At 41.5% G+C, this 15,102-nt stretch overlaps 1 protein-coding gene across 14 annotated transcripts in view; it reads left to right on the top strand.

Moving 5' to 3' along the window:
- LOC139582722 (otoferlin-like) overlaps positions 1-2,730 on the top strand; it is a 137,133-nt gene extending 134,403 nt beyond the window's left edge. For 8 of the 14 annotated variants that reach the window (XM_071412992.1, XM_071412977.1, XM_071412985.1 and 5 more), the window contains one exon: positions 2,283-2,730. In XM_071412992.1, the coding sequence (XP_071269093.1) occupies positions 2,283-2,469 (187 nt within the window). In that variant the 3' untranslated portion in view covers positions 2,470-2,730. Of the gene's footprint in view, positions 1-111; positions 2,137-2,282 lie in introns of those variants that run through there. The other 6 variants (XM_071412989.1, XM_071412981.1, XM_071412978.1 and 3 more) reach the window with 2 other exon arrangements.
- The last annotated feature ends 12,372 nt before the right edge of the window (positions 2,731-15,102 follow it).

Raw genomic sequence — 15,102 nt, 5'->3', positions numbered from 1 at the left:
ACTATCTTCCCTTTAACCTACTCACCCCTCTGTCCCCCACCTCAACTGCCCTCTATCTACCCCATATACTTCTCCACTCCCTTCCCTATATCTTCTAACCCCCCCCCCCAGTCGGCCAGACACCACCTTCCTGTGGTTCCTGAGCCCCCTGAAGGCCATCCGCTACCTGGTGTGTAACCGCTACAAGTGGCTCATCATCAAGATCATTGTGGCCCTGCTGCTGCTCATGATGCTGGGGCTCTTCCTCTACAGCATGCCTGGCTACCTGGTCAAGAAGCTGCTGGGGGCCTGAGGGGGATGAATGACTGGATACATGCGGAGACAAGATGATTGCAGCCCCACGGTCCCCTCCCTCAGCATCCCAGCCTTGCCCCCGCCCCACCACCCATCTAACCTTGGCAGTGCTGCTTAACACACCTTCTACTCAAAGACGTTCTATCTATCCCTTGGACTTTTTATCTATCGCTTGGACTACTAAAAGCTAAGACCGTCCATATATCTTCTACTCTACAGTAGCACAGTGGGCCTAACCACTCCTGCGATGACCACTGACTAACCAATCAAGCTCCTCGCCCCTGATCTGATCATCAATGATGCGGCATACCCTGATGTAACATTTTAGACATTGTTTATTTATTTATCTATTTATTTGTGACTTAAATTATTTGGAAGGTCATGGTTAGTGGTCAGTTGATTGGTACTGTTGGTCTTGCATGGACATACATTTCTCAAGTGATGTTGTAATTTTTCCCATTACTTCTATTATACAGCTGTTTTTAAATGGGAATCATGGGGTTGGTTGGTGTGATGACTTGAACTGGACAACAAAGTGATTGTTTCCAACAGTTAATGTTCCTCTTGCAGCCTTTGTACACATCTTAAATAATGATGAAGCGATTGAACAACAGATGTCTATTTTCCTAGGACCTAGTTTAACAAGATTTAAAGAGAGACAAGGAATACAAGAATAACTTTTGAATATTTATCAATTACCGAGCTAAGCATGCTATCGTTTGGTTTAATTTGTGTCCTCAAACACCAACATTTTATTGAACAATGCTTGTTTCTTCAGCCCTTCCTTCAGTGACCTGGAATGCTCTTATAGATTGTTACTGTTATCCAGCAAATGCGCAGTAGCTTTAGAGACAAATAAGCATGCAACTGTATTCTAACATCTCACTGTGATTCAGTTTACATGGTCATCTGACAAGGCATGACTTTCTATTGTAGCTTTACAGTCAGTTACTAAACCTTTTATTTATGTCCAGATCTAGACAAAAAAATTTATTACAATGTAGAGATTCCTAAGTGGTTATGTGCATCTTATAGCACATGAGACGTACAGAAATAGGAAGGTGAGGATTGACCTCTTGACCTCTACCCTATCTGCCTATCAGATTACTTGGCTTGCCCTATCAGTTTTTTTATCAGTTTAATTACTATGCATACTACCTTCCTCTAATTACTTGTTTTTGATTGACTTTTGATTACTATTGATATTGTTCTGCAATGTTGAGGGAGCTAGCACGTAAGCATTGCACTGCACCTTTTATACCTGCTGTAAACTGTGTATGTGATGAATACAACTTGATTTTAGATTACTTAGTTTGTAGTGGGCAGTTCCCTCATGGTTTCCCTTGCTTGACCTACCTGTAGTTATGAGGCAGGTTAGCATTTTTTGACATGAATCTTGTTCTGGAGGCAGCTCTGCAGAGTGGTCACTAGCTGGGACAGCCACAAAGTTATAAAATCTTATTTTATAATTAACCCTAGCTTTAACCACACAGATAACCCAAATTGATAACCCTAGCCTTAAATTAAGACCAACAAGTGAAATTCTTTCCAGAAATGTTTACATTTGCCACTTTTGACTTTGCAGCTCGCTCAGTTCTGCCTCAAGGACAAGACTCATCCCAATTAACGTCAACCTGCAGTTTTGACATCGTTTGTGTTGCAGTCATTTTAGTGATCCCGTGTTCACAAAATACAAACCAACAAAAAAATATATTTTAGTGTTTGCACTAACTCTCGTCTGTTTGTATGATAAAGTGTATTTATATATTTCTGTTGAAAAGTGTGCAATCTTAATTTGTCTGTTTTAACAAGGACTTTAAATAAATTGAATGAATTGAAAAACAATTTGGGGAAATGTTAGGTTTATATAGGTTTACAGCGTCTAATAAATGTCGCTGTGTTCTTGATGTGTGTGGCAGAGATTGCATGCGTATCTAGACGACTCGTTGAGGGTTGTGTGTGTAAAACATCTCCATCTCTCCCTGTAGTCGTCCCAACACCAGTCTGTCGTGGATGCTGAGCCCGGTGCGTGTAGTGTGTATCCTAGTCTGGAGGCAGTACAAGCTGCACTGTGCTCTGCTGCTGGGGGCCGTCCTGGGACTACTGTTCCTGGGCCTGCTCTTCTTCTCCCTGCCTTCTGCCCTCAGCTACAAGATCTTCAACATCGCTGGCTGAACACACACTTATCAACCACACACATGCAAACTTAACTTTCCATGTGGCTGATCCCTGAATGTATTTGCATCTTAAATTGTTTGTATTGTACAAGTTCTAATGCGTTACATTTTATTCAATATTGTTGGTAACATTCTACTTTACTACTAGGTAACTCCCGTTATGCACTTTATATTTTACATTGTGTTAAATATCAACTCCCATACTGTAAGTTGATAAAGTGCTTTATTTTCCTCATAAAATATTTAAGCATTTCCACTACACTGTGTTCGTGTGTGCTCTTCTCTTCCTCCTTGGTCAGCTCATTCACTCAGGAGCCAACGGCATCACCTGGGTGGGTCAGAATATCCAGCTCAGAATTGATCCGAAGTATGGAGATTGTCAGTAAATGTCTCTAAATTAGCACAAACATTCTGGACATTAACCCTCTAGATGCACTTACACACACACACACCCTGGAGTTGCCGTATTGGTGCAGCAGCATCCGTAGCTCTGTATTCTGTTTTAAACTCTGTGTCTGTCGTTAAGCTGCGATCAGAACAATGCTGGGAACAAACCGATAAAAAACTAAATCAGTGCTCAATCAATCACTGCTCTTTATATCAACTCAATTAGAGGCCGGATTGAATCTACAAAACATTAGGAACAGCTTTCTAATATTGAGTTTCACCCCCTTTTGCCCTCAGAACAGCCTCAATTCGTCGAGGCATGGACTCTACAAGGTTTAAATCATTCGACAGGGATGGTGGCCCATGTTGACTCCAACAAGCTGGCTGGATGTCCTTTGGGTGGTGGACCATTCTTGACGGGAAACTGTTATGCGTGAAAAACTCAGCAGCGTTGCAGTTCTTGACACACTGAAACCGGTGCGTCTGGCACCTACATTACTACCATACCCCGTTCAAAGGCACTTAAATATTTTGTCTTTCCCATTAACCCTCTGAATGGCAAACATACACAATTCACCCTCTGAATGGCACACATACACAATTCACCCTCTGAATGGCACACATACACAATGTCTAAATTGTCTCAAGGCTTAAAAATCAATAAGGGATCATAGCTTTCACCAGGATTCACCTGGTCAGTCACAATCATCACTCCATTGTGAGAAATATATGTGTAAGGTTTCACTTGGTCATATGAAATGTTTCTCCACTGATTTAAGTTGACTATTTTGAGCCCAGTGTGTCACATATAATGCCCATACTAGCAAGCCACTTAGAATGCATGCCCAATACACTGCTTCATTATTACTGGTATGCTAGTTTGGTTATTGAAACAGATAGCCCTAGTGTTGGCAGAGTTCCTCTGTCCAGTGTCTGTGTTCTTTTGCCCATCTTAATCTTTTATTTTTATTGGCCAGCCTGAGATATGGCTTTTTCTTTGCAACTCTGCCTAGAAGGCCAGCATCCCGGAGTCTTCACTGTTCACCTCTTCACTGTTGATGTTGAGACTGGTGTTTTGCGAGTACTATTTAAAACATCTTAAGACTAGGGGGCGACATTTTCGTTTTTGGCTAAAAAACGTACCCATTTGAAACTGCCTATTTCTCAGCCCCCGAAACTAGAATATGCATATAAGTGTCAGATCAGGATAGAAAACACTCTGAAGTTTCCAAAACTGTAAAAATGCTGTCTGTGAGTTAAACAGAACTGATATTGCAGGTTAAAACCTGGGGAAAATCCAATCAGGAAGTGACCCTGTTTTTGAAACCTCTCTGTTCCTATGCATCCCTATTGCCCATTTAAAGGGATATCAACCAGACTTCTTTTTCTATGGCTTCCCTAAGGTGTCAACAGCCTTTAGACATAGTTTCAGGCTTTTATTTTGAAGAATGAGCGTGAATGGGCACATTGCGTAAGTGGATAGGTGGGGGCTCTCAGAGTGAGTTCTGCCTAACAGAGAAAGGCGGCCATTGTTCCTCCCTGTCCTGGTGAAAAGCCAACTGTCCCGGTTGATATATTATCGAATAGATATTTGAAAAACACCCTGAAGATGGATTATAAAAAACGTTTGACATGTTTCTGTGGACATTATGGATATAATTTGGGATTTTTGTCGGCGTTGTCGCGAGCGCTCTTTCCGGTGGATTCCTGGGCATAACGCATCAAACTAACGGAGGTATTTGGATATGAAAAATATCTTTATGGAACAAAAGGAACGTTTGGGTCTAACTGGGAGTCTCGTGAGTGAAAACATCCGAAGATCATCAAAGGTAAACGATTAATTTGATTGCTTTTCTGATTTTCGTGACCAAGTTACCTGATGCTAGGTGTACTTATTGTTTTGTCGAGCGATCGATAAACTTACACAAACGCTTGTATTGCTTTCGCTGTAAAGCTTAATTTCAAAATCTGAGACGACAGATGGATTAACAAAAGGCTAAGCTGTGTTTTGCAATATTGCACTTGTGATTTCATGAAATTATATTATATTATATACCTGTGGCACTAGGCTAGGCTATGCTAGTCAGCGTTTCTGATGACAATTATCCCGGATCCGGGATGGGTGGTTCAGAAAGGTTAATAATGAAGCTGCCAGTTGAGGACCTGTGAGGCGTCTGTTTCTCAAACTAGACACTCTAATGTATTTGTCCTCTTGCTCAGTTGTGCACCAGGGCCTCCCACTCCTCTTTTTATCTTGGTTAGAGCCGGTTTGCACTGTTCTGTGAAGGGAGTAGTACACAGCGTTGTACGAGATCTTCAGTTTCTTGGCCATTTCTCGCTGTTTTATTGCTTTTTTAATAAGGACAACCGTTTCAGCTGTGCTAACATAATTGCAAAAGTGTTTTCTAATGATCAATTAGCCTTTTAAAAAGATAAACTTGGATTAGCTAACACAATGTGCCATTGGAACACAGGAGTGATGGTTGCTCATAATGGGCCTCTGTACGCCTATGTAGATATTCCATTAAAAAAACAGCAGTTTCCAGCTACAATAGTAATTTGCAACATTAACAATGTCTACACTGTATTTCTGATCAATTTGATAACAGAATCGATAATTGACAGAATTGATAATGAATACACCCCAGCTCAACCCTTTAAGTGGAGATTGATTGGACTTGAGTTGGGTCTTTGGACTCCAGCGGTGTTACACAGACACTAGGGGGCTCTAAAGAGTCAGTCATGATGATATACAGCATCTCTCTCTCTCTCACACACACACACACACACACACACACACACACACACACACACACACACACACACACACACACACACACACACACACACACACACACACACACACACACACACACACACACACACACACACACACACACACACACACACACACACACACACACACACACACACACACACACACACACACTCTAGACTGCTCCACTCATTGTGACAGACACACCACAGCACCATAGGAATCAACATCATGCTGCACTTTCTAAGTCTAGGGAGGCCAGTAATAAGAGCATTAAGACTTTGCCCTTTCGATTGTCTTCCGCATTTGGAGAGTGGTACCAGAGTGCACTGGGGCAGTGTTTAGTCTGGGCCAAGGTGAGGTACTGTCTGATCTGAACAAACATCTGCATGGTGTCCCTATTTAACTCTGGGCTTTTATTTCTCATAGCAGTAGTACGTTATAAAGTGCTATCTTTCCCTCAATGCTGTAAACAGATATTAGTCAAGGACTGTGTTTCTTGAGTTTCAGTGATATGTATATTATTTCATACAGTTGGTTAGAAAGGATACCAAGGCTACCAATTGCGCTTAAGTAGACCATTACTCAGTTTAAATCAGATATTTCATATAGGTGACACAATCCCACAGGCCATGCATGATATGGTAATGTGGTATTGATCATGTTGCTGTTGTGAATATACAGTTTATCTTACAGGTAACACGCCAAAAGGAACTAATGAAGTGCACACAGTCCATTTCCTTTTATTGATGGAATGTCTTAAAAGGATTGATTGGTCTGTACTGCTTTTTAACTACAGATGATTACAGACAACAACACTGCCCTGCAATCAGTTAGCCTATTGATTGGCTGGTTATTGATCTGTGCCATGGCATTTAACTTCTTATGGCTGCAGGGGCAGTATTGAATAGCTTGGATGAAAGGTGCACAGAGGTGCCCAGAGTAAACGGCCTGCTCCTCAGTCATAGTTGCTAATATATGCATATTATTATTAGTATTGGATAGAAAACACTCAGAAGTTTCTAAAACTGTTTGAAGTATGTATGTGAGTATAACAGAACTTATATGGCAGGATAAAACCTGAGAAAAAATCCAAACAGGAAGTGAGAATTCTGAGACTGGTCAATGTTCAACTCATCGCCGATTCAGTTCCCTGTAAGATATGGATCTGCCGCCCCCTCTAGGTGAATTATATTTCTATGTTGGCCTAGTATGGTTCCCAATCAGAGGCAGCTGTTTATCGTAGTCTCTGATTGGGGATCATATTTAGGTAGCCATTTTCCCATTGTGTTTGTGGGATCTTGTCTATGTTTAGTTGCCTGTGAGCATTTTTATAGCTTCACGTTTCGTTTGTCCGTTTGGTTGTTTTGTTCTTTGAAGTTTTCTATTCCGCTGCATCTTGGTCTACTCCTTATGACGAACGTGACAGAAGATCCCACCACAAACGGACCAAGCAGCGTGGCCAGGAGGAGAAGACATCCTGGACTTGGGAGGAGATAATGGCAGGAGACGAAAGCCTTCCATGGAAGCCGACGCAGGAGGATCAACGGCGACTCCGAAGTTCACGACCACGACGGAAGCCCGAGGCAGCCCCAAAACATTTTTGGGGGGGAGGCACACGGGTTGGTCGGCGACGCCGAGGAGTGAGTCTGAGAGCGAAGAGGAATATTGGGATAGACTGAGCGAGGAGTATTGTGAGATAGTTGAAGGGAGTGATGTTTTGGTGTCTGGAGCAAGACAGTCGCCGTGAGGAGCGTGGAACCAGTCAGGAACCATGTTTTGCGGAGATATGCAATGTGTCTCCAGTGCGCATCCACAGCCCGGTGCGTTCTGTGCCAGCTCCTCGCACTTGCCGTGCGAAAGTGAGCATCCAGCCAGGACGGGTTGTGCCGGCTCAGCGCTCCTGGTCTCCAGTACTCCTCCTCGGTCCAGGATATCCTGTGCCCGGCTCTACGCACTGTGTCGCCAGTGTGCCTTCACTGCCCAGTGCGTCCTGTGCCAGCGCCCCGCACTTGCCGGGCTAAAGTGAGCATCCAGCCAGGATGCGTTGTGCCAGCTCTACGCTCCAGACCTCCAGTGCGCCTCCACGGTCCAGTATATCCTGCGCCGGCCATACGTACTGTGTCTCCAGTGCGCCTTCACAGACCAGTGCGTCCTGTGCCTCCTCCCCGCACTCGCCCTGAGGTGCGTGTCATCAGCCCGGTGCCACCTGTACCGGTCCCACGCATCAGGCCTCCAGTGCGCCTCCACAGTCCAGTACGTCCTGTGCCTCCTCCCTGCACTCGCCCTGAGGTGGGTGTCATCAGCCCGGTGCCACTGGACCGGTCCCACGCATCAGGCCTCCAGTGCGCCTCCACAGTCCAGTACGTCCTGTGCCTCCTTCCCGCACTCGCCCTGAGGTGCGTGTCATCAGCCCGGTGCCACATGTACCGGTCCCACGCATAAGGCCTCCAGTGCGCCTCCACAGTCCAGAGCTTCCGGCGACAGTTCCCAGTCCAGAGCTTCCGGCGACAGTTCCCAGTTGTTACGAATTTTATGAATAATGACTAAATGATGTATACATTTAACGTAGAACTATAACTAACAGAATTCTACCCTGTCATTGTATAATTGTATGAAATTTATTAGAATCATACATCTATAAATCTGATGTGTGTCGTTCTAATTCTGACTAAAACTACACACAAGGACTTTTTGTTCCTTTTTAGTGTGTAAGCAGGGTGCAAGTGTGAAACAAATGATAAGAGGAGCTATCGACAGACAAGCTGTACTACTGTGTTCCTTACAGGACATTCTGTCCCCACCCAGGAAGGTGAGAGACCTTGGGCTTGTAGTAGATTGTATAACAGGTGGCAGACAATGTATGAGAAGGAGAAGACTTGTGAATTATATTGTCATTGTGCTTCTACACCTGCATTGCTTGCTGTTTGGGGTTTTAGGCTGGGTTTCTGTACAGCACTTCGAGATATTAGCTGATGTACGAAGGGCTATATAAAATAATCTTGATTTGATTTGATTTGATTGTCTCGGCGAGGAGGAGGGACATTTATGACGAAATGAGAGGTATATAGACCAATGTACAGGAAATGATTAGCAGAGCTCTCGTAAATAAACATTCATGACTATTGTAGACTGGCCTCTGTCTGTTTTCATTTATATCAGTATCCTACAAATCCTGATATAGCAGACTGAGTAGTTTAATTAAATTGGTTAATGAACATGAGAACAAAATTCTCATAACAATTGGTCCTTCGAGCCGGATCCCAATACCTGTCCCTACCGTCCAAAGGTACCACGCCGAAATACCGTGCACGGGCGGGTCATTGACCCGTAAATTAAGGACCTGTCCCCTGACATTGGGGTTCCATAACAGGCCGGTATATACCTAAGGTCGGCAGAGACGGTGACGGGATCCAACCTACATTGCTTTTCCCAGTCTACAAGACAGGTCAGTAAATCTTTATTTACGAATTTGGGGGGAATGATTTAAGATATCTTTGATTTGATGTTCTAAAATGTTTAGAATTGATCAATAATAGGAGCTTGGGTATTCCAAACAGATTCACCAGGAGGTTTTTACTAACCAAAATCGATAACGGGGCAGGTCCGAAATGACCTGAGGTAAGGTGCACTACCATAAATAAAATTAGCTTAATAGATCCGGGTGCCTTGGTGGCCAGAGGGGTTATTAACCTTTCACGAGCCTCTACCCCGGGTCCGGGATCACCCCCCACCCCCCCCACACACTGATTAGCATAGCTAGCATAGCTTCACAAGTAGATAGTAGCATCTAAATATCATTAAATCACAAGTCCAAGACACCAGATGAAAGATACAGATCTTGTGAATAAAGCCACCATTTCAGATTTTTAAAATGTTTTACAGGGAAGACAAAATATGTAAATCTATTAGCTAAACACGTTAGCAAAATACACCACTATTCTAACTCCATCAGTTTCTTACTCCTTCAGGTGCTATCACCAATTCGGCTCAACTAAGATATTGATAGCCAATAACCTATAAAAAAAACCATCAGATGACAGTCTGATAACATATTCATGGTATAGGATAGTTTTTGTTAGAAAAAAGTGCATATTTCAGGTAGAAATCACAGTTTACAATTGCACCGACCATCACAAATCGACTAGAATTACTAGATAGAGCAACGTGTATGACCAATTTACTCATCATAAAACATTTCATAAAAATAGACAAAGCATAGCAATGGAAAGACCCAGTTCTTGTGATTTCAGACCATATTTCAGATTTTCTAAGCGTTTTTCAGCGAAAACACAATAAATCGATAAGTTAGCATACCACATGTGCAAACGTTACCAGAGCATCGATTCCAGCCAAAGAGCGCTATAACGTAATCACCGCCAAAATATATTAATTTTTTCACTAACCTTCTCAGAATTCTTCCGATGACACTCCTGTAACATCATTTTACAACATACATATACAGTTTGTTCGAAAAGGTGCATATTTAGCCATACAAAACCGTGGTTATACAATGGAAATAGTCACAACTCAAGCCTCAAAATGAGGAACGTCAGCTTTCAGAGTGATCTAGTTTAATCGAAAGCTAATCATATACTTGACTAAAAAATACAGGGTTGACAGGAATCGAAAGACAAATTAGTTCTTAATGCAACCGCTGATTTACATTTTTAAAATTATCCTTACTTTTCAATACAGGGTTCGCCAAGTGAAGCTATACCAAACAAAATGGCGAAATATGCGTTTAAAATATTTCGACAGAACAACAATTTATCATATTAAATATTGCTTACTTTGAGCTGTTCTTCCATCATATTCTTGGGCAATGTATCCTTTCTATGTTATAAACGTCTTTTGGTCGATAGATGTCCTCTGTCCTTCGAAATATCCACTAACGATCGAACGGGACCCCAAAACGTGTCCAAAGTTTCAGAGTGCACAACAAAGAAATTCCTCAAAATCGCACTAAACGGATATAAATTGCTATAAAACGGTTCAAATTAACTACATTATGATGTTTTTAACAACTATAACGACTGAAAACATGACCGGAGAAATATTGCTGGTTAGACAAGGATTTGGAATGAGGCAAGTCCGATGTCCTTCACGCTTCAGGCGCGCGACGAGAAAGGGCGGTCCCTATACATTTTGTGGTTTTATAATGGCTGGGATTGTGCAATAGACTCCATTCAAAACGTGATGACGTACAGACACCCAGAGGAAGACGTAGGCAGTGTCGGTTTCTTCATAGCATTCACTGTCGCCTTAAAAACAGACTCCAGATCAGGGGTAAAAATTTCTGGAATCTGACCCCTGTCATGAAAAGTGCTGTAGATATTGTTCTGTACCACTCAGAGACAAAATTCCAACTTCTATAGAAACTAGAAGGTGTTTTCTATCCAATAATAACAATAATATGCATATTGTACGATCAAGAATTTAGCACGAGGCAGTTTAATTTGGAGACCCAAATATGCTAATGCGGAACAGCACCCCCTATAGTTGCAAGAAGTTAAGGCTTAATAGATCTGGCGGCCTTGGTGGCCAGAGGGGTTATTAAGGGGGGATGTTAAATAGGTGCTGTGAGATAGGACGGTGATCTTGTACAAATAGGATAACTCATATGGCTAATTAAACACAGGGTAGATTAGCCATAGATCCAATTCAACAGACATACCTAAATAAAGTCCTAAACCGAGAGTGAGGATATAAACTAGGTTTGGTGAGATAGGAAGGTAATTCTATGCGAACAAGAGAACTTGAATGGTCAAATAAACACAGGGTGAATTGACCATCAATCCGATTCAACAGACAGTACTGAAATAAAGTCCAAAAAGGAGGAGAGGGAAGCCTAATATAGCGGAGTGAGATATGAGATATTAACTTTAAAAGTCCTAAGACACAACAGAGAATAGGAGGTTAAAACCTTTTCTCAATAGGGGGGGCGCTGTTTTCACTTTGTAAAAAATCGTTCCCAAATTAAACTGCCTCGTACTCAATTCTTGCTCGTACAATATGCATATTATTATTACTATTGGATAGAAAACACTCTCTAGTTTCTAAAACCGTTTGAATTATATCTGTGAGTAAAACAGAACTCATTTTGCAGCAAACTTCCTGCCAGGAAGTGAGAAATCTGAAATCGAGGGCTCTGTTCCAGGGTCAGTTTATTAATTTGCATGGAATCTATGGGTCTACATGCACTGCATACGCCTTCCACTAGATGTCAGTGGGCAGTGAGAGTTGGAATGGGGTGTCTAGCTAGATCTGAGGCCGAACAAGACGTCTTGGAACGGAGGGTCTGGTCTTTTCACCGTTTGGCCTGACGCAAGAGGGACCTCTGCATTGCGTTCAGAAAAGCTTTAGTTTTAGAAGTTAGATATATCCGGCTCTGATTTTATTTGATATATGTGTTAAAAACATCATAAGGTAGTTATTTTAAACCGAGTTATATCAGTTTATATCAGTATATTGCGATTTTCGGTATTTCCTTTGTTATGCCTTATTGTGAGTTGGATATGGATGTGTAACAGTGATAACACCAAGTAAAACTGAAATGATAACTTAAAACACAAAATATAAATATCCATTAACCTTTCACGGCTACTAACCCCGGATCCGGGAGCACCCCCCACCCCCCACACACTGATTAGCATAGATAGCATAGCTTCAGAAGTAGATAGTAGCATCTAAATATCATTAAATCACAAGTCCAAGACACCAGATGAAAGATACAGATCTTGTGAATAAAGCCACCATTTCAGATTTTTAAAATGTTTTACAGGGAAGACAAAATATGTAAATCTATTAGCTAAACACGTTAGCAAAATACACCACTATTCTAACTCCATCAGTTTCTTACTCCTTCAGGTGCTATCACCAATTCGGCTCAACTAAGATATTGATATCCACTAACCAAGAAAAAACCTCTTCAGATGACAGTCTGATAACATATTCATGGTATAGGATAGTTTTTGTTAGAAAAAAGTGCATATTTCAGGTAGAAATCACAGTTTACAATTGCACCGACCATCGCAAATCGACTAGAATTACTAGATAGAGCAACGTGTATGACCAATTTACTCATCATAAAACATTTCATAAGAATAGACAAAGCATAGCAATGGAAAGACCCAGATCTTGTGATTCCAGACAATATTTCAGATTTTCTAAGCGTTTTACAGCGAAAACACAATAAATCGATAAGTTAGCATACTACATGTGAAAACGTTACCAGAGCATCGATTCCAGCCAAAGAGCGCTATAACGTAATCACCGCCAAAAGATATTAATTTTTTCACTAACCTTCTCAGAATTCTTCCGATGACACTCCTGTAACATCATTTTACAACATACATATACAGTTTGTTCGAAAAGGTGCATATTTAGCCATACAAAACCGTGGTTACACAATAAAAATACTAGGAAATCAAGCCTCAATATGTCTGACGTCATCTATCAGAGTGATCTAGTTTAATTGAAAGCTAATCATATACTTGACTAAAAAATACAGGGTAGACAGGAATCGAAAGACAAATTAGTTCTTAATGCAACCGCTGATTTACATTTTTAAAATTATCCTTACTTTTCAATACAGGGTTCGCCAGGTGAAGCTATACCAAACAAAATGGCGAAATATGCGTTTAAAATATTTCGACAGAAACACGGTTTATCATATTAAATATTGCTTACTTTGAGCTGATCTTCCATCATATTCTTGGGCAATGTATCCTTTCTATGTTATAAACGTCTTTTGGTCGATAGATGTCCTCTGTCCTTCGAAATGTCCACTAACAACGACCGAGACCGCGAAACGTTCCCAAAGCTAGAAAGTGCACGACAAATAAATTCCTCAGAATCGCACTAAACGGATATAAATTGCTATAAAACGGTTAAAATTAACTACATTATGATGTTTTTAACAACTATAACGACTGAAAACATGACCGGAGAAATATAGCTGGTTAGAAAACGATTTGGAACGAGGCAGGTCCGATGGCCTTCACGCTTGAGGCGCACGTTGAGAAAGGGGGTCTCTGTACATTTTGGGCTTTTATAATGGCTGGGAATATCCCATCGAGTTCATTGAAAACGTGATGACGTACAGACACCCAGAGGAAGACGTAGGCAGTGTCGGTTTCTTCATAGCATTCACTGTCGCCTTAAAAACAGACCCCAGATCAGAGGTAAAAATTTCTGAAATCTGAACCCTGTCATGAAAAGTGCTGTAGAAATTGTTCTGTACCACTCAGAGACAAAATTTCAACTCCTATAGAAACTATAGACTGTTTTCTATCCAATAATAACAATAATATGCATATTGTACGATCAAGAATTTAGCACGAGGCAGTTTAATTTGGAGACCCAAATATGCTAATGCGGAACAGCACCCCCTATAGTTGCAAGAAGTTAACAAACTTCTTATAGCTTAGACTAATTTCCACTTCCTGAACACATACTACTTAAATAAAAAAACATAGCATTTTCTTATGGCCATCTTTGTTAGCTAAATCGACAGATGAAGACGACATTCTACAACCAAGCAACGATTATTCTGGAAAAAGGACACCTTGTACAAGATTCTTCATGACAATCGCAAAACCAGCTGCTCTCCAATTTGGCGGCTCCAATGCATTGTCACTTCTGACACTGCCAAAACATCCACTATGTGGCGTCTGCTATCGATGGTTAATGCTTGATATGATTGAATCCAGGCCCTTGTCATACACCGACCTCCCAAACCAGAGGCCTCATTTATAACCATTGTGTAGATTTCACAACAATCTGTGTGCACCATTTCTGAAAAGACTGGACAAGTACGAATATATTCAGATTTATAAACTTGGCGCAAGCATGTTTGTGTTTCCCGTTATAAATCAGACCTTGTCCTGAAACTGTACGCACATGAACAAGCATTAAAACTTTGCCGGAAAAACGCCCATCACTCACCTTTTATGTTGATAATAATGCCCTTATTTTCTGTAAATTTTAGAAGTATTCAAATTAAGCAGATGCTGTTTTGATGTTTAGGCCGAGGTAGGTATAGTTTTTTGTGTTGCCTAGGGCAACGGTGTCTAGATGGAATTTGTATTTATGGTCCTGGCAACTGGCAATAGAACACCATTATTTTGGTCTTACTGAGATTTACTGTCAGGGCCCAGGTCTGACAGAATCTGTGCAGAAGATCTAGGTGCTTCTGTAGGCCCTTCTTGGTTGTGGACAGAAGCACCAGATTATCAGCAAACAGTAGACATTTGACTTCAGATTCTAGTAGGGTGAGGCCGGGTGCTGCAGACAGTTCTAATGCCCCCGCCAATTCGTTGATATATATGTTGAAGATGGTGTGGCTGCACCAGATTATCAGCAAACAGTAGACATTTGACTTCAGATTCTAGTAGCGTGAGGCCGGGTGCTGCAGACAGTTCTAATGCCCCCGCCAATTCGTTGATATATATGTTGAAGATGGTG

Source organism: Salvelinus alpinus, chromosome 8 (genome assembly GCF_045679555.1).
Source record: "Salvelinus alpinus chromosome 8, SLU_Salpinus.1, whole genome shotgun sequence".
Taxonomy (NCBI): Eukaryota; Metazoa; Chordata; class Actinopteri; order Salmoniformes; family Salmonidae; genus Salvelinus; species Salvelinus alpinus.
Note: the sequence above shows the minus strand (reverse complement) of the source record. Positions and strands in the feature narration are given on the sequence as shown.